The 19,170-nt window shown below is 38.4% G+C and overlaps 1 protein-coding gene across 1 annotated transcript in view; it reads left to right on the forward strand.

Annotated features, from left to right (window-relative positions):
• The window catches only part of SP1 (Sp1 transcription factor), a 42,836-nt gene that overhangs the window by 1,464 nt on the left and 22,202 nt on the right, over positions 1-19,170 (forward strand). The window contains exon 3 of the mRNA XM_067696720.1: positions 197-1,712. Coding sequence (XP_067552821.1) covers positions 197-1,712 — 1,516 coding nt within the window. The remainder of the gene's footprint in view (positions 1-196; positions 1,713-19,170) is intronic.

The raw sequence follows: 19,170 nt of genomic DNA on the forward strand, positions 1-19,170 counted from the left end.
GAAGTAAGCACAGAGAGACAAGTAGCTTGGAGATCCCCCCAAATGAGAATTTCAGCAGTGTAGATAGGTCAGCTTTTTGTTTGGGTTTTTGTTGTTGTTGTTGTTGTTTTGCTGTTTATATTTTGTGTACTACCCCCTGGGCTGGCAGATGGGTGTCACTAAAGTAACTCCTTTCCTCTCCTTTATTTCTGGCCAGGAATCCCAGCCATCCCCTTTGGCCCTCCTGGCAGCAACTTGCAGCAGAATTGAGTCACCCAATGAAAACAGCAACAACTCCCAGGGCCCAAGCCAGTCAGGGGGCACAGGTGAGCTTGACCTCACAGCCACACAACTTTCCCAGGGTGCCAATGGCTGGCAGATCATCTCTTCCTCCTCTGGGGCTACCCCTACCTCGAAGGAACAGAGTGGCAGCAGTACCAATGGCAACAATGGCAGTGAGTCTTCCAAGAATCGCACGGTCTCTGGTGGGCAGTATGTTGTGGCTGCCACCTCCAACCTACAGAACCAGCAAGTCCTGACAGGACTGCCTGGAGTGATGCCTAATATTCAGTATCAAGTAATCCCACAGTTCCAGACCGTTGATGGGCAACAGCTGCAGTTTGCTGCCACTGGGGCCCAAGTGCAGCAGGATGGTTCAGGTCAGATACAGATCATACCAGGTGCAAACCAACAGATCATCACAAATCGAGGAAGTGGAGGCAACATCATTGCTGCTATGCCAAACCTACTCCAGCAGGCTGTCCCCCTCCAAGGCCTGGCTAATAATGTACTCTCAGGACAGACTCAGTATGTGACCAATGTACCAGTGGCCCTGAATGGGAATATTACCTTGCTACCTGTCAACAGCGTTTCTGCAGCTACCTTGACTCCTAGCTCTCAGGCAGTCACGATCAGCAGCTCTGGGTCCCAGGAGAGTGGCTCACAGCCTGTCACCTCAGGGACTGCCATCAGTTCTGCCAGTTTGGTATCATCACAAGCCAGTTCCAGCTCCTTTTTCACCAATGCCAATAGCTACTCAACAACTACTACCACCAGCAACATGGGAATTATGAACTTTACCACCAGCGGATCAGCAGGGACCAACTCTCAAAGCCAGACACCGCAGAGGGTCAGTGGGCTGCAGGGATCTGATGCTCTGAACATCCAGCAGAACCAGACATCTGGAGGCTCACTGCAAGCAAGTCAACAAAAAGAGGGAGAGCAAAACCAGCAGACGCAGCAACAACAACAAATTCTCATCCAGCCTCAACTAGTTCAAGGGGGACAGGCCCTCCAGGCCCTCCAAGCAGCCCCACTGTCAGGGCAGACCTTTACAACTCAAGCTATCTCCCAGGAAACCCTCCAGAACCTTCAGCTTCAGGCTGTTCCAAACTCTGGCCCTATCATCATCCGGACACCAACAGTGGGGCCCAATGGACAGGTCAGTTGGCAGACTCTTCAGCTGCAGAACCTCCAAGTTCAGAACCCACAGGCCCAGACAATCACCTTGGCCCCAATGCAGGGTGTTTCCTTGGGGCAGACCAGCAGCAGCAGTACCACCCTTACACCTATTGCCTCAGCTGCTTCCATCCCTGCTGGCACAGTCACTGTGAATGCTGCTCAACTCTCCTCCATGCCTGGCCTCCAGACCATTAACCTCAGTGCATTGGGTGCTTCAGGAATCCAGGTGCACCAGCTTCCAAGCCTGCCCTTGGCTATAGCAAATGCCTCAGGTAAGGCTTGAAATCTTTTGTATTTATCTCCAGAGCTACTTAGCATCCCAGCTGAAACTATTGAGTCTAAAGAAGGGAGTAGAATCTTTTGAGGGTAACACTTTCTTGAGGGCAAGTCAGTTAGAGAAATAGCAATGATTCTAAGTCATTTGGAACTGACTTAATGGAACCTTTTTTTCTTTTCCTCAGTTAATCTGATGAGAAAGGAGCCCTTCTGGGCAATGTCCCTGGGGTCTCTGTACTTTCAGTGCCTTTGGTGCTACAGAACAAGGGTCGGCAAACTTTTTCTGTAAAGGGCCAGACAGTAAATATTTTAGGCCTTGTGGGCCACGTGTGGTTTCAGTTACATGTACTTTTTTGTTTGGTTTTTGCAACACTTTAAAAATATAAAACCATTCTTACCAGTGAGGGCTTTATTTGGCCTGAGGGCTCACCCCTGCGGGGATAGGAATTGGTTATAAACTTAACCTATTTGTAGGGCAGTTATTAAATCATCAGATACTTCTTATGAACTGTAAGCAAGGGAAAAGTGATGGATTCCAAAGGACTTTTCAACAAAATAAGTTCCCTGGTTAATCTTTAGTTAACCAGAAGAGCGTACCCTCTGAGCAAGCAAGGTTTAATTTTTTCAACTCCTACTTACCTTGAAAGTACTTATGTGTATTTTTAATAAGCTTCTTAGGTGATTATTTTTTTGTTTAATTAATTTATTTTTTGTTTCTTAGGCTTCCTAGGTGATTCTCATACTTCCTATATTAGAGAGCCACTTCCTAGTCTGCTTTGAAAGTAGTGTGTGGTTGAGAAGGGAGGGGCGAGAAAGGGAGTGGGGACCAGAATGGAGTTGGGGAGGTGGAGCTGAGAGGAGTTGGGAATAAGGAGAACTTTGAAGGGGAAAGAGTCGTCAGGGAAGAGGTATATATTGGAATGTATGTTGAATCAGTTGATGCTACTATTCAGTCATTTATTTTGAACTATGTTCACTAGTATTGGTTAATTTGAAATTTAAAACATTTATTTTAAAAGGTGAAAGTTAGTTTATTTAGAATTTATCATTTTAAATTCCATGGTGATGGAGCTAATCTTTAATAAAGCACATTAGGATACATACACATTTTTATATTCTGGCATGATATATACAAGTTATGATGGGAAATAGTTTAATACCACCAAACTTCTACTTCTGTTGGAATATGTGTGGGTTTATTAACTGTTTACTTTTATTATAGAGTTCTCATTCCGTTTAGACTGGTTCTTATGTAAGAGAGGATAACAAATAGGCAACCATATTTCCTGCCTCTTGCAGTTTAGGAAAATCTGTGCTGGGGAGGTCTGCTCAAGTTCCCTGCTTTCTCACAGTCTTGTAGTGTGTTTAAAATTAGTACATTTTGAGCCTTAACAGACAGTAATTTTCTTAGTGAATTGGAGATCTTGGAATAGAAAGTTAGAGCTGGAAGGGACCTGAGAAAATCGTCTCATACAACTGCCTTATTTTCTAGATGAGTACTTTGAGATACTGGGAAGCACTTAAGTGATGAGACTACTTGCTGTTAGTTCTAGTCTGGGGCATTCATTACCTGTTAGTTTTAACTTGGGACATGAGAAATCCTTTAGACTGTTTAAAATGTTTCGGAAAAGATATTTTTGTTTCTTTGAAATTTAAGGCTCTAGAGCTGGCAAGTTTTTTATAGGCTAAAAATTATGGGAGTAGAAATGGGAAAAGTTTAATAAAAACTGAACCCAACAGCCTGGAAAATTAGACACTTTCTGGGTAATCTACATTTGTGTGTTTGTTTTCTCTTTGCTCTTAGGTTGTTGTATCCAGCAGTTTTGCTCTTCAAAGGAAAGCAAAACTGAGATTGTTCTAGTTAGTAATAATTTGGATCCTTTCAATTTTTAAACGGTTTATAACTTCAGCTCTAAGGAACAGTTCTGAGACACTTTCATTGCTAAATCATGCTCTGGGGAAGTCTGCCATTTACTATGTCATAAGATAGGGCTACCGACCTAGCTGTTACTGATGGTCTCTGAGCTCTAGAAAATGCATGCCTTTTTGTAAGGTAGCAGCAGTTTGACATTCACTAAGGAGAGAATGAGGCTCTGAAAGGCCATTTTGTGAGAGTTGAGATTGCTTTATTAATAGTGGTTTCTGAAGATACATGTTTCTTTCTGGTTAGTCATACTTGTGCAACATTTTTTTCCCCTTCAATTGATCTGACTTCAGCCTTAATGAAAGATAATAAAGTCATTTCCTGGAAGCTTAGTGCTCCTTAGCTGTTGTGCGGCTGCTACAAAGTGTCTCATATATAGTTATTTCTGATATATGGTTTTTCTGGTATATAGTTATTTTATTAGAAAAACTCAACCTCTTGGCAGTATGATGTAGTGGAAAGAGCTTTGGATATGAAATCATGTTGTAAGCTACAAGATACAGAGAGGTAGGTAGATAGCACTCTGCAAAGTGAGACATTATTATTACATGGTTGTGGAAGACTGCAGGTTAGTATGTTTACTTTTCTTTTCTTTTTTTTTCTTCTTTTTTTTTTTTTGGCCACACTGCACAGCTTGTTGGGATCCTAGTTACCCAACCAGAGATCTAAGGAACCCATCCCCCTTCCCCCCCACCACCCCCCAGCAGTGGAGGCAAGGAGTCCCAACCACTGGACTGCCAGGGAATTCCCACATTTATTAGTTTTTAAAGGTAACGTTTAAAAATCTTCTAAGCTCTCATTTTGACTTTCACTATGTTTGTTTGCTTGAATATACAGGCAAAGGCACAAACTTAGAACCAAATAAGCCCGCCGTCTCTGTATTCCTGTTTTTCACAGCTCTGCCCCTGGTGGGTGGTAGTGAAGAAGAGACCACCCAGTAAACTGAGTTTAGTTTCCAGACAGTGAAATGATCTATAGGCTCTTAGTTTTTGTTGTTTTTTAAGTTAGCAGCTTTTTTTTTTAATCAACACCCTTTCCCCTTTATCAGCACCCTTTTCCCTTTCATTTTCTAGTCATATGCTCAAAGATCTTGGTTTTTTGTTTTTTTTTGTTTTTTTTTAAGCTTAAATCTTCAGATTTTTTCTCAGCCACTGCTAAATCCAGAAAACTCTTCCCCCAGGTTGAGGAGGGGCCTGGTTTTGAAAGACTTAGTTTGGATGACTTTGTGGGAGTTCTGCCTAATAAAGAGTGCAGGGGTGGGCTTTGGCAAGAGAATAGAGCACATTTCCTTGATGGCTATAATACACTCAAGAAGCAAATTTCAGGCACTAAAAATAAAAATTTCACATCTGCTCAGTTTTATCGGGGTCAGGAAAATGTCTCCTCTTAGAAGTTAAGTTGAATGCGATACCAGAGTTGGTTTGCCAAGTGTCGCTAAACTTGGGGTCAGATTGCTGAGACCTAATTTGTTAAGAGAGTTGTATTTTAGACTAGTTCATTTGAACATTAGTGATAAGTAGGTTTAGAGGATTTAAATGTGTTCAAAATTAACATTCTAGTGCAAAAGGTCATACAAGAGAATTTTCTACTTTAAAATAATAATACTCTTATCAAATATAAATGTTTCTGCGTCATTTGTTGTATCTAATATTATATTTGATTCTTAGTGTGATTTTTTAAGTGCTTTTTAAACGAGTTCAGTTTAAGTAGAAAAGGTCTCCTTTAAAACGTAGGTGCCTTGATTGATTTGAAAAGACTGAGAAGGCAGTCTTGAGACCTTTTCAATTGCTCCTATTTATTCATTCCAGTGGCTTTCTGTCAATGACGTCATTGTTAAATCCTGTTGCATTGTGTAATGTGGCCATTTTAGTTCTTAATTAAATAACGAGCACAAGGGTGCCTAGTGTTTCAGAAAAATTTAGTATCTGTTCTCATATCTCCCTTTCCCTTTAATTGTTCTACTTTGTAAAGTAGCATATAAATGTTGGCACTAAAAATTTAGTTCTGCTCATTCCTTGCTTCTGATTGTTTTGTTTTCCCTCCTTGAAAATGTTTTAAATGTAAGATGAACATCTGTAGAAAAGCTTTATTACATAACGCTTTGTAAGTTACTGGTTGGGTGTCTGTAAACATTAGATAATAATTAGTTGAAAATTTTCAATTTGCTGTTTAATTGAAAAACAGGGCATATTTTTCATATTTCATACAGAAGGGATATCACAATAGTACTATACCTTTCTGTAACATTTAGCATTATTATACAGGCCCTGGTGTTCTGAAGCATTATTTAAAAGGTATATGCCACACTATGACTACATTGTTAATACTATTCTAGGTTTTAAGAATTGGGCCCCTTAAAAGACCCTGAAAAAGTTTCTGAAGAAAGTTTTTTTCTTCAGAGTTGGTTGCAAATCTGGACTGTAATTTGAATTTATACTTTTCCTTCCAGTGTTTTTTAATTTTAATTATTTATTTATTTAAAAAATATTCATTTATTTATTTGGCTGCTCCCAGTCTTAGTTGCGGCACGGATCTCTGTTGTGGTGTGCAGGATCTTTAGTTGCAGCATGTATGCGGGATCTAGTTCCCTGACCAGGGATCGAACTTGGGCCTCCTGCACTGGGAGCATGGAGTCTTAACCACTGGACCACCGGGGAAGTCCCTCACTCCAGTGTGTGTGAAACTCTGAGTGGCTTATGGAAACTGCATAGTATAACTCGTTTGATAAGTTGGGCATGCCTGTCTAATTTACTATGAATCCTTCTCACCCTATATCTGTGTGTAAAATAAATAATAATTTAATGATTTCAAAGAAGCGGTTAAAATATAAAATACCCAGGTCAAGACAAAGACTTGCCCATTACAAGATGAGAGAACTCAGTTAAAAATCTACATCTCTGGAAAAAAAAAAAAAAAATCTACATCTCTGAAGGAATTCCCTGGTGGTCCAGTGGTTAGGACTCGGCTCTTTTCACTGCTATGGGCCTGGGTTCAGTCTCTGGTCAGGGAACTGAGATCCTGCAAGCCGCACGGTGAGGCCAAAACAAAAGAAAAACAAAACAAAAAATCTACATCTCTGAAAAAAAAATTTGAAACGTTTTCACAGGAAATCAAATATTTGCTGCAAATAATCTAAGTAAGGTTAAATGCTATTGAGATGGATCATTTCAGATTATTCCATATGTTCTTCATTAACTTGACCCTGTTTGGATTGCTTAGAAGGGGGGTGAGGATCCTCTCCAATTCCCTCCTTTTTTTAAAAAAAAAATTTGGTTGTGCTGGGTCTTAGTTGCAGCAGGCGGGTTCCTTAGCTGCAGTTCGTGGGCTCCTTAGTTACGGCATGCATGTGGAATCTAGTTCCCCGACCAGGGATCGAGCCCGGGCCCCCTGCATTGGGAGCATGGAGTCTTAGCCACTGTGCCACCAAGGAAGTGCCTCCAATACCCTCCTTTTGGAAACCTAAGGTGTAGAAAGATTCAATGACTTGCCAAAGGTCACTGACAAAATTTACAGAGTGATAGAGGTCTTCTGACTTCAGATCAGTATCCTTTCCATTACACTACTACTCTCTCTTTTTTTTAAATAAATTTATTTGTTTATTTTTGGCTGCGTTGGGTCTTTGTTGCCGCATGCGGGCTTTCTGTAGTTTCGGTGACCGGGGGCTACTCTTCATTGTGGTGCACGTGCTTCTCATTGCAGTGGCTTCTCTTGTTGCAGAGCATGGGCTCTAGGCGCACGGGCTTCAGTAGTTGTGGCTCGTGGGCTGTAGAGCGCAGGCTTAGTAGTTGTGGTACACAGGCTTAGTTGCTCCGTGGCATGTGGGATCTTCCCAGACCAGGGCTCAAACCCGTGTCCCCTGCAATGGCAGGCGGATTCTTAACCACTGCGCCACCAGGGAAGTCTGAATTTTAGCAAAATTTATTGAGCATTTATTGTGTGTCAGATGTGTTAGGCTCTTGGAATTCATTGAAACAGGTATGTTCCCGGGCCTTCTTGGAGCTCCAGTTGCTGTTGCGTTATAGTTACCTACACTTAGTGCAACGAGAAGCCCGCGCACCGCAATGAAGAGTAGCCCCTGCTCATCGCAACTAGAGAAAAGCCCATGCACAGCAACAAAGACCCAACGCAGCCAAAAATAAAATAAATTTATTTAAAAAAATAAATAAAAATGCTGTCATGTCCTTTAATACTTGTTTTTACTTTTATTTATAATTTTGGCTCAAGTTTGTAAAAGAAGATGCATGGAAAGAGGAAAGAGATTTGTATATATATATTGTGATGTACTTAATGATATTTTTGCTTGGTTGCTGTTAAATCCCTAGCATTTATGTAGTTTTAGGAAAAATTGATTAAAACGAAAGAATATGAAAAGTAATATAGATATTTTTAAATAATTATTTTTAATTGTGGTAAAAACCACATAACATAAAATATACCATCTTAACCATTTTTAAGTGTACATACAGTTCAGTGATATCAAGTATATTCACATTGTTATGCAACAGATCTCCAAAACTTTTTCATCTTACAAAACTGAAACACTGCCTATACCTATTAAAATCCTATTTCCCCCTCTTCCCAGCCCCTTGCAGCCATACAAAGTAGGTTCTACTTTGTATTTCTATGAATTTGACTACCTTAGATATCTCATGTAAGTGGAATCATAGGGTATTTGTCTTTTTGCAACAAGCTTATTTCATCTAGCATAATGTCTTGTGAGCTCATCCGTATTGTAGCATGTGACAGGATTTCCTTCCTTTTTAATGCTGAATAATATTCCATTGTATGTATATACTACATTTTCTTTATCCATTCATCTGTGATGGCCATTTGGCTTTCTTCCACCTCTTGGCAATTGTGAATAGTGTGGCTGTGACTTGGGTGTGCAAATATCTCTTTAAGATCCTGCTTTCAGTTCTTTTGGATATATACCCAGAAGTAGGATTGCTGAATCATATGGTAATTCTATTTTTTTTAATTTTTAATTTTTTCATTTATTTATTTATTTCTGGCCGTGCCGTGCGGCTTGCGGGGATCTCAGTTCTGCGACCAGTGATTGAACCTGGGCCCTGGCAGTGAAAGCGCCAAGTCCTAACCAGCGGAACGTCAGGGAACTCCCAAGTAATTCTGTTTTTAATTTTCTGAGGAAATGTATTTTGTAGCTTTGCTTTTAGCTTCTATAAACAAAGATTTTCAAAAACTACATTTCCATACTATGTTTTCAGTTAGAACTACATTTTAAGCTTTTTTGTCTGATTATAAGATTATTTCCAGATAAGATTATTTACAGATTTCCTATAAGATTATTTCCAGATTTTGTAATCTAATGGAGCAAGATCATTAATACACTATAGCTGATATCCAGCTGCTTTTACATTATTTAAATACAGATATTTGTAATGTAAGATGCTTAAAATGGAGCTCAAGGATTGAGATTTGAGACAGGAATTATTACCGTTTAAGGTTGCACATGAAAAATTGTCATGATAGGGAATTCCCTGGCGGTCCAGTGGTTAGGACTCCAAGCTTCCACTGCAGGGGGCGTGGGTTTGATTCCTGGTCAGGGAACTAATATCCCACAAGCTATGCGGCACGGCAAAAAAAAAAAAGGGAAAAAAATTGTCATGATATACAATGTTTTTTTTTTAATTTTAATTTTATTATTTTTATTTTATTTTAATATATTTATTTTATTTATTTATTTTTGGCTGCATTGGGTCTTTGTTGCTGCGCGTGGGCTTTCTCTAGTTGTGGCGAGCAGGGGCTACTCTTCATTGCATTGCGCAAGCTTCTCATTGCAGTGGCTTCTCTTGTTGCCGAGCACAGGCTCTCGGTGCGCGGGCTTAGTAGTTGCGGCTCGCGGGCTCTAGAGCACAGGCTCAATAGTTGTGGTGCATGGTTTAGTTGTTCCATGGCATGTGGAATCTTCCCAGACCAGGAATCGAACCCATGTCCCCTGCATTGGCAGGTGGATTCTTAACCACTGTGCCACCAGGGAAGTCCTGATTTTATTATTTTTTTAATACAGCAGGTACAATGTTGTTGTTTTTTTTTTTTAAGGGAAATTGGGGCCGGATTGTGAAGGGTCGTTTATTATGCATTTCTTTTTTATATTTATTTTATTTATTATTTTTGGCTGTGTTGGGTCTTCGCTGCTACACGCGAGCTTTCTCTAGTTGCCTGAGCGGGGGCTACTCTTTGCGATGCGCAGGCTTCTCACTGCGGTGGCTTCTCTTGTTGCAGAGCACGGGCTTTAGGCATGTGATCTTCAGTAGTTGTGGTACGCAGGCTCTAGAGCGCAGGCTCGATAGTTGTAGTGCATTGGCTTAGTTGCTCCGCGGCATGTGGGATCTTCCTGGACCAGGGCTTGAACCTGTGTCCCCTGCATTGGCAGGTGGATTCTCAACCACTGCGCCACCAGGGAAGTCCCCACATTGTATTATTTTTAACTGAAATGTGAAATTCAGATGCATCCAGACTTAAATTACTGATGGTTCTTTGATTTATTCCTGAAAACATTCTGATGAATAATTGACTTAAGTCTTAAAATTTTATTGCAATAACCAGAATGGAGACGTTATAAAGTATTATCATATTACATTATCTAGATGGGTTTTACCATAAAAATTTAAGAAATAGGCATTTAAACTTTAAGAAATAGGCACATGTAATAAGGGTTACATGAAATAGGCACTTTCATTTCCCGTACTTCTTTCCTAGCGTTGAAAATTTTTACTCCATGGACTGTTTGGTTTTAATCATAGCTTTGCTTGCAAAGGAGTTTGATGCTGTTTAAAAGTGGTACCACCCAAGAAATTTGTCCCTTTCCAAAAAGCTAAGCATCAAACTTAAACAAACCTTTCATTTTTTTAGCTCCATAAAGCGTCAGTATTATAGATAGTATTGTCCAGAATGATTCTCTTAATGAGAATGTCACTGAAGGACTACTAATGTTGCATCATCTGAAGACCCCCTCATAAAAGCAAGGTATCCCAGGACCACAGTAGAGCAGATGGTTTGGAGATACCTGGCATTGTGCTCAGCATGCTCTACAATATTGTACCTAGAGGAAACAAAAATATAAAGGCTATGTTTGGAAAACATGAGCTTCTGTTCAGAAGTCAAGTTCTAAGGCTTTTCTAGTTCTGGTTCAAAACCACCATCAGGCCCATGCAGCTGCCTTCTGAAACCTGAAATGGAGGCTGAAAATGAAAGCTACTGCTGCACATGAATGGTTCTGTTTATAAATGAGTCACATTGTGTCATGTCTCCTGTTTTCTTATACCACCTCCACACCACCCCCATTTCTATTCCCAACCTCCCGTGAGATGTTGGTACTATGAACAAACACAGGCACTCGCTAAAGAGTACTGTTTTTTCTTTTTTTTCCTGTTTGCTATGCTGCTGTTAGGAGGGAAAATGAAATGACTCTTTGAAAGTACAATATAAAAATCCACAAAATTGTTGGGAGATTGGGAACAGTTGTTGGGAAAAGTTTTTCTACTTGGTTAGTACTCTTCTGGATGGGAAGTTATAGATGACTGACTGTAAGTGGGATCTTAAAGCCAAAATACTGCGGTTTGTTTTTTGTTTTAAATACTGTTTTTGCAGATGAACAAGTCTCACATCCTGTGTAGTATAAGATTGAACAGTTTAGCTGGACGAAATAACTCCAGCTCTGAAACTAGAAGTAATTGAAGATTCTTTGTGAAAGAAGAAGAAAGTTTGCCCTGAATGAGATATTCAGTGTAGACAGGGGAGTGATACACTAGGATCCAAATCATAACTTTGCTTCTTACTGGCTATGTGACTTAGGGGAAGTTCTTCATCCGCTATGAGCTGAGGTTTCTTTATCTGTAAAAGAGAGTTAGTATTAATATTTACCCCCATGGGATTATTAAGCTTAAATGAGGTAGAGAACATGTGAGAGCACATAATAGGTGCTCAACACATATTAGTGCCCACCTCTCAATAAAAGTTCTGTCTTCCATCCATTTAAAAGTAGGATTTTAATCACTTAGTTGAAGGCAGCTCTTTCAAGTTGTTGTGTCTAGACCTTCACGTTCTTTCTCACCCATTATGTTTCTTGTCCATTGGTGTAGTCATTGAACTACCACAACTGCCAAAGGAAGTAAATTCCAACCAGTATGCTTTGTTCTTTCATAAACCATTCTAGTAAAAACAGTAGTTGACAGTAGAGGTTTTTAAGATTACCCGTGGATTTTCTGTTTCTTCATCTCTCGTTGGCCTGGTTGTGAACTTGATAGACAGTTTGCTAGAAAAACATTCTCCTTGATGAACACTTTGTTGACACTTCATATAATGATAATTAGGTTTCTCAATTTCTGTTTCAATGAATCATTTTTCTGTCCCTATTTTCTTAAGAGTTGTTTGGTTTTCTGTACATTAAAACAATTTTAATTTTTCCTTTTACCTTCCTAGAACTTGGTTTTACTCAATCACTGTTTTACTTCCTTTTGTAATCTCAGCTAATTCCTGTCTCACCTATCTCACCCCCACCCCCCGAGAAAAAACTCAACACTTCAAAAATGATTGTGAAATAATTTAAGACATCTAGGCAGGTGTAAAGGATAATACAGTGGATATTCTTTTACCCATATCCCAGGTCACAAAATGGTACATTATAAATATTATTAAAGCTCACAAGATTTGTCTGCCCTTCTAAAATTTTTTAAAATTGCTGCTGAACTGTATGTTTTATCAAGTAATGGTTGTGTGTGTAAACTCACTTGTTTTAATCTTCTATCGCAAAAGGAAAGTAAAAAATTGAGAAACTGGTTAGGTCTGAACCGACTCAATTTAGTGATTTTGTAATTTCTTGACTTCTGTTCATCTAAGAACAAGGATGATTATAGCTGCTCAGTTCTTTCTGGTGATGTAAATTCACAGATGTACAAATACATACAAACAAATATCTAAGACATTTGTTAGCTGCTCTTTGTACAGTTTTAGGTATGTCAGTGTTTTAGATCTTAAATGCCTGAAGGGCAGGAACCACCTCTGTTTTTCTTTATACAGAGCATGTTTGGTACCATAAACATATAGCTGCAGAATACATGATCTAAAGGGAGAATACTGGTTACGCACACTGCTATGTAAATTACAGTTTCATTGTGGGAAATGGGGAAATTCAAAGCATTCACTTTATAAATATCTATAGAGCTAAAATTAGAAAACTTACCTTTGAGGATAGGAAAAAATTTTTTTATTTTTTTGGCCATGCTGCGTGGCTTATGAGGTCTCAGTTCCCGAGGGATTGAACCCAGGCCAAGGCAGTGAAAGCCCAGAATCCTAACCACTAGGCCACCAGGTAACTCCCTAAATATATTTTTAAGTAAACTGTTTAAGTGATATTGGTAAAAACATTAAACAATGCAAATAATACTGAAAGTAAAATAAATATTATTCAAATAATAATGAAAGTAAAGTAAAAATTTATTGAACATTAACTATCCAAAGAAAATCACTGTTGAAATTTTGGTGATCATCCTTCCAGATATCTTTTTGTACCTTTGTGTACAATTTACAAAGAAGTCTGCATATTGTTTTATGAAGTAGAATCATACTGTTCACAATTCTCCATAATCTTATATTTACTGAATAGAATATCATAAACATATTTTCCATAAATAATAATAAATATACATCTACATCATCATTTTAAATGATTGTATGGGAATTCCTTAGTATGTTTGTACTAGGATATGCTTAACCCTACTGATATACTTTTTTTCTAAAATTTCACTGTCATAAGTAATGCTCTGGTGAATATTGTTGTTTATACTTTTTAGATTAAAATTTTGTAAGTGAGCAATTCTACTTCTAGGTATATTTCTAGGAGAAATGAAAACGTACATCCACACAGAAACTTGTACACAGATGTTTGTAGCAGCACTATTCATAATACCCAAAAGGTGGAAACAACCTAAATGTCCAATGGATAAACAAAAGTAGTATATCCATTTGATGAAATATTATTCAGCCATAAAAAGAAATGAAGTAGTGTTACATGCTACAATGTGAGTGAACCTGGAGTTAAGTGAAAGAAGCCAGACCAAAAAAGGTCACATATTGTATGATTCCATTTATATGAAATATCTAGAATAGGAAAATCCATAGAGACAGTGATTGCCAGAAGATGGGGTGAGGGGAGAATGGGCAGTGATTCGTTAATGGACAGAGGGGCTTTTCTAGGGTGATGAAAGTTTTGAAAATAGAGGGAGGTGGTAGTCGCACAACATCGTGAATGCACTAAATGCCACCTAATTGTACACTTTTTTTTTTTTTTTTTTTTTTTTTGCTGTACGCGGGCCTCTCACTGTTGTGGCCTCTCCTGTTGCGGAGCACAGGCTCCGGACGCGCAGGCTCAGCGGCCATGGCTCATGGGCCCAGCCGCTCCGCGGCATGTGGGATCTTCCCGGACCGGGGCACGAACCCGTGTCCCCTGCATCAGCAGGCGGACTCTCAACCAGTGCGCCACCAGGAAAGTCCGACACTTTGTTTTAATAATTCTTCCTTTATGAAAGTTTTAATATTTTCCCTTATTACTACTTAAAATTTTTTTTTCCTAATTAGTCTCTTATTCTTTCAGATGAATTGGACATATTTTGTCAGGTTCCCCTAATAAAATCTTTTGGAATTTTTATTTTGATTGACTCATACTATACTTTCATTATTTTCTTATTGATCCTACACATTTCTTGCTAACTTTAAGCTTCGTATTGTATAGTTTTCGTTGCTATTGCAAATAGGATCTTTTCTTCCATTTTATTTCTAACTGGCTCTTATTTGTATATAGGAAACCTATTGACTTATTGTGTGTTAATTTTAAAATGGCTGTATTACAATCTTATTGCTTTCAATAATTGTTAGTGACTTTCTTTAGTGATTTTTAGTTATTTTCCAGGTATACTGTCATGTCATCTACAAATAATTTTACCTACTCCTTTTTAATATTTGTACCTCATTTCATTCTTGTCTTTTTAAATAAGAGTCACAATAGTAGGGATCCTTGTTTTATATTTCACTTTCAGAGGGGTGATTTTAAATTACTGCATAATATTATATCAAGTTGTTTGCCACAGTTTATTTCTCTTTTGTCAAATACTCAGGCAGTTTCAAGATTTCCTGTATTTTAAATATAGAATATAATAGAACATATAGTTTTCTCATTTTATTTATTTATTTATGGCTGCGTTGGGTCTTCATTGCTGCATGTGGGCTTTTCTCTAGTTGCAGCTAGCTAGCGGGGGCTACTCTTCATTGTGGTGCGCAGGTTTCTCGTTGCACTTCTCTTGTTGTGGAGCACGGGCTCTAGGCGCACGGGCTTCAGTAGTTGTGGCATGCGGGCTCAGCTGCTCTGTGGCATGTGGGATCTTCCAGGACCAGGGCTCAAAGCCGTGTCCCCTGCATTGGTAAGCGGATTCTTAACCACTGCACCACCAGGGAAGTCCAGTTTTCTCATTTTAAATCATTTTCTTAGAATAAGTCCTCAAGAGTATGTTAGCTGATTCATTTATTACATAATCAGTATTAAAAGAACAGAACAGAAAACTCAGAATACGTTAAATAAAATGCATACATCTGAATTATTCATTGCCATATTAAGCAAAAGTTGAAGGATACCAGTTTAGGAAAAGGAATTCACAAATGCATAGATGAACATCTGTATATTTTCATGGAGTAGCATTTCCATCTTTTATTCTTTTGTCATACTGTCATTGACAGTTTAAAGCTGTGATGTGTTTCTGTAACACTAGATATAAATAGAGTATCTGCTTAGTATTTATCTAGTAAACTGGACAAATTAAGACAAGGAGAAGTCTAATTCTCATATTAAAAAGTTACCTTGGGGTTTATGCTTGGGAGGTTTAAAATGTCAGCTGGGGGCTTCCCTGGTGGCGCAGTGGTTGGGAGTCGGCCTGCCAGTGCAGGGCACACGGGTTCGAGCCCTGGTTTGGGAAGATCCCACATGCCGCGGAGCAACTAAGCCCGTGAGCCACAACTACTGAGCCTGCGTGCCGCAACTACTGAAGCCCGTGCACCTAGAGCCCGTGCTCCGCAAGAAGATAAGCCACCACAGTGAGAAGCCGATGCACTGCAACGAGGAGTAGCCCCCACTTGCCACAACTACTAGAGAAAGCCCATGTGCAGCAACGAAGACCCAACGCAGCCAAAAATAAATATAAGTTAAATAAGTAAATTTAAATAAATAAATAAAAGGTGGCTTCTTGAAAAACAAAAAAATGTCAGCTGTACTGTATCAGATTATATAATTGCACTGTGGGTATAAACTTAGAGAGCCCTATCATTAAAAGGTACCCAATATGTAAGTGCCTATTTACATTGTCACTTCAGGGATCTCAGGATGGTATGGATCTGAAGAGTTAACTTCTTTTTTTTTTTTTTGGCCCCGCCGAGTGGCATGTGGGATCTTAGTTCCCCAACCAGGGATCGAACCTGCACCCCCTGCATTGGAAGCTCAGAGTCTTAACCACTGGACCTCCAGGGAAGTCCCCTGAAGAGTTACTTCTTAGTATTAATTCAGATTTTTATGCTTAATGTTACTGTATTATGATTATAAATATATAAAGTTTATTTGTGCAAATAAATAGTAATTGAGGGGAAGATGAAAAGGATAATAATAGTTAATTTGTTGTGATGGTAGAATTTGGGATATTTTCACCCCCTTTTTGGTTTTCATTACTGTTAATAGTACTATAAATATTTTTTAGACTGTTATTTACAGAACATGATAGATGGCTACTATTATTCATTTTTCTTCAGGCCCTACTAGAGAAATTAATTTGGTTTTGTTAGCGAAAGCCTCTAGTATACTTGAGTGTGAGGTACTTATCTTTACTATGTACATCTCTACTTTGCTTCAGCATTCTTTCATGCTTTATCATCAAACAGCATCTCCTTGCTACATTTTATCTAGGAAAATTTCTGAAAACGTGAAATTTTATCCACAGCTTCTTTCTCCTTTCAGAAGTATACAGTGTGTTCAAAACAGTTATTTCTGCATTACTAATCAACCCCAGGCTATTTTTAATGGGAATTATGTATAATTTGAAGAGTTCGATATGATTATCCTTTTTCAGTGGTAAATCCAGTGGTTAGAAACAAAATATTAGATTACTGTGCATTTTATTCTTTGTTTTATAGTATTTATTGCTGCTGTTTTAAACACTAATGATACAATTTGGTGTTACAACTCCCCTAGATAAATTCAAAAGAACATACTGTGGGTAGTAATGGTACATGTGTAGATGGGAGGAAAAAAACATTAAAAGTCACATTTAGCCTTTTTATTTTCTTAATATACGGTGACTTACTGAGTACCTCCTAAGTGCCAGGAACAGTGCTAGGTATGCTGTATTTTAATTTTTATTAGTTATCCCAGTATCCTTTTTGCCATTGAGGAAAGTAAGGCTCAGAGAGGTTCCTTGGCTAATAAGTGGTGAAACCAGGATTCATATCTAAGTTTGTCCAACTGCACCATTATAGTGCATTACAGTGTATGTAATGGCCCTTATTAATTTTAATCATCAGAGGCTCTCAGTAATTTAAAATGTCAGTTGAATATGAACAGTTCGAAAGTCAGTCAAGGGAATTCCCTGGTGGTCCAGTGGTTAGGATTGTGTTCATCTCTCCTTTAATCAGGGAAGTGATAGAGGCATGAAATAAGTCCAAAATTAATTTTTCTCATTCTCCTATTTATTGTATCACTTTCGTGTTCTTACTAAACCAAATGACTGTATTCTCTCTTTTTTTTAAAAAGTGTGTCTTTTAAAATTTTTTATTTTTTAAATTCTTATTAAAATTTTTTTTTGGCTGGGCCGTGTGACTTGCAGTAGCACGGCCCAGCCAAAAAAAAATTTTAATAAGAATTTAAAACTTAGTTCCCTGACTGGGGATTGAACCTGGGCTCTCAGCAGTAAGAGCACAGAGTCCTAACCACTGTACCAGCAGAGAATTCCCAACTATATTCTCTTAAGCTTTATGCTCCTTCTCACAGCTTTCCTCTGGTATATATTATATATTTAAATGAATTTTAAATCATAACAGTCTGAATAATAATAGGTAATTATAGCTAGTTTGCGAGGGATGTTAAAGTGAGTCCCTTTCCCAGGAAATTATCACTATGGTGAGAGCTGGCAGAAAGATAAGGCAATTTTAGTTCATTTCTCTGTCTTGAAAAACAATTTTCACTATGGAATGATGTTGACAGAGATAGGAAGTAAGTGAAAGTCTTGGAATTTATAAGAATTTTGGTATGTTACTAATGATCAAATTTTCAAATCCTTAGTTTTCTTGGACATGAAAAATAAGGAAATGTGTACCTTTGGATTGACGATGGATAATGTAAAACCAGAGAGTGTTTAGTTAAGGAAGCATTACCAAAACTGGGGGAAAAAATGTAGTTTTGATGGAGACACATCTGAATTACAATTCTTCAAATGGTCCCATTTAAAATTTGTGCGTACACTGCACGCCTTTCCCCTCTTTTTTTCTTCCTCCTCAACACTTCCCTGGGAGGGTGGGCTTTTAAAACACCGATCACTTAGTTACAGCGACACCTACTGGTGAGAGCCTTTGCAATCATTGTGCTGATTGCCCTGTACTTTGGGAAGACTGCAGTTTCTGCAATGTGAAGAACCAATTTTTAAAAAACGCTGTAATGGAGATTGACATATGTACACTATTGATACTATGTATAAAATAGATAACTAATGAGAACTTGCTGTATAGCACAAGGCACTCTACTCAGTGCTCTGCAGTGACCTAAATGGGAAGGAAATCCAAAAAAGAGGGGATATATGTATACGTATAGCTGATTCACTTTGCTGTACAGTAGAAACTAACACAATACTGTAAAGCAACTATACTCCAATTAAAAAAAAAGTTCTACATTGATAATTTCAGGTCCAGTTAAAAAATAAAAAATAAAATAAATTAAAAAAAAATAGGGACTTCCCTGGTGGTCCAAGTGGCTAAGACTCCATGCTCCCAAAGCAGGGGCCCTGGGTTCAGTTCCTGGTCAGGGAACTAGGTCCCACATGCTGAAACTAAGAGTTCACATGCTGCAACTAAAAGATCCCGAATGTGGCAATGAAGATCCTGAGTGCCGCAACTAAAGACCCAGTGCAGCCAAATATATTGAAACAAACAAACAAACCAAAAAAAACACTGTAAAACACTGTTAATATGCCAAAAAGTGGGGAGATGCATAGGCTGATTTTTGTTTTCACTGTGTCGGTGTTTCTAATGATAAAAGTTGTATAATTACACTATAGAAAATATGAGAAGGAAAAAGGGGAAAAACAAAACTAATAGCACTTCCCATTACAGTCACCAATTTGGTGTTTGCTCTATTCTATATAAATTTTAATGTATGTATTGGGTTGGCCACAAAGTTCGTTCGGATTTTTCTGTAACATCCTATGGAAAAACCCGAACGAACTTTGCAGCCAACCTAGTGTTTCTTTAGCATAGCTTTTTTTCTT

This window comes from Pseudorca crassidens, chromosome 11 (assembly GCF_039906515.1).
Source record: "Pseudorca crassidens isolate mPseCra1 chromosome 11, mPseCra1.hap1, whole genome shotgun sequence".
NCBI lineage: Eukaryota > Metazoa > Chordata > Mammalia > Artiodactyla > Delphinidae > Pseudorca > Pseudorca crassidens.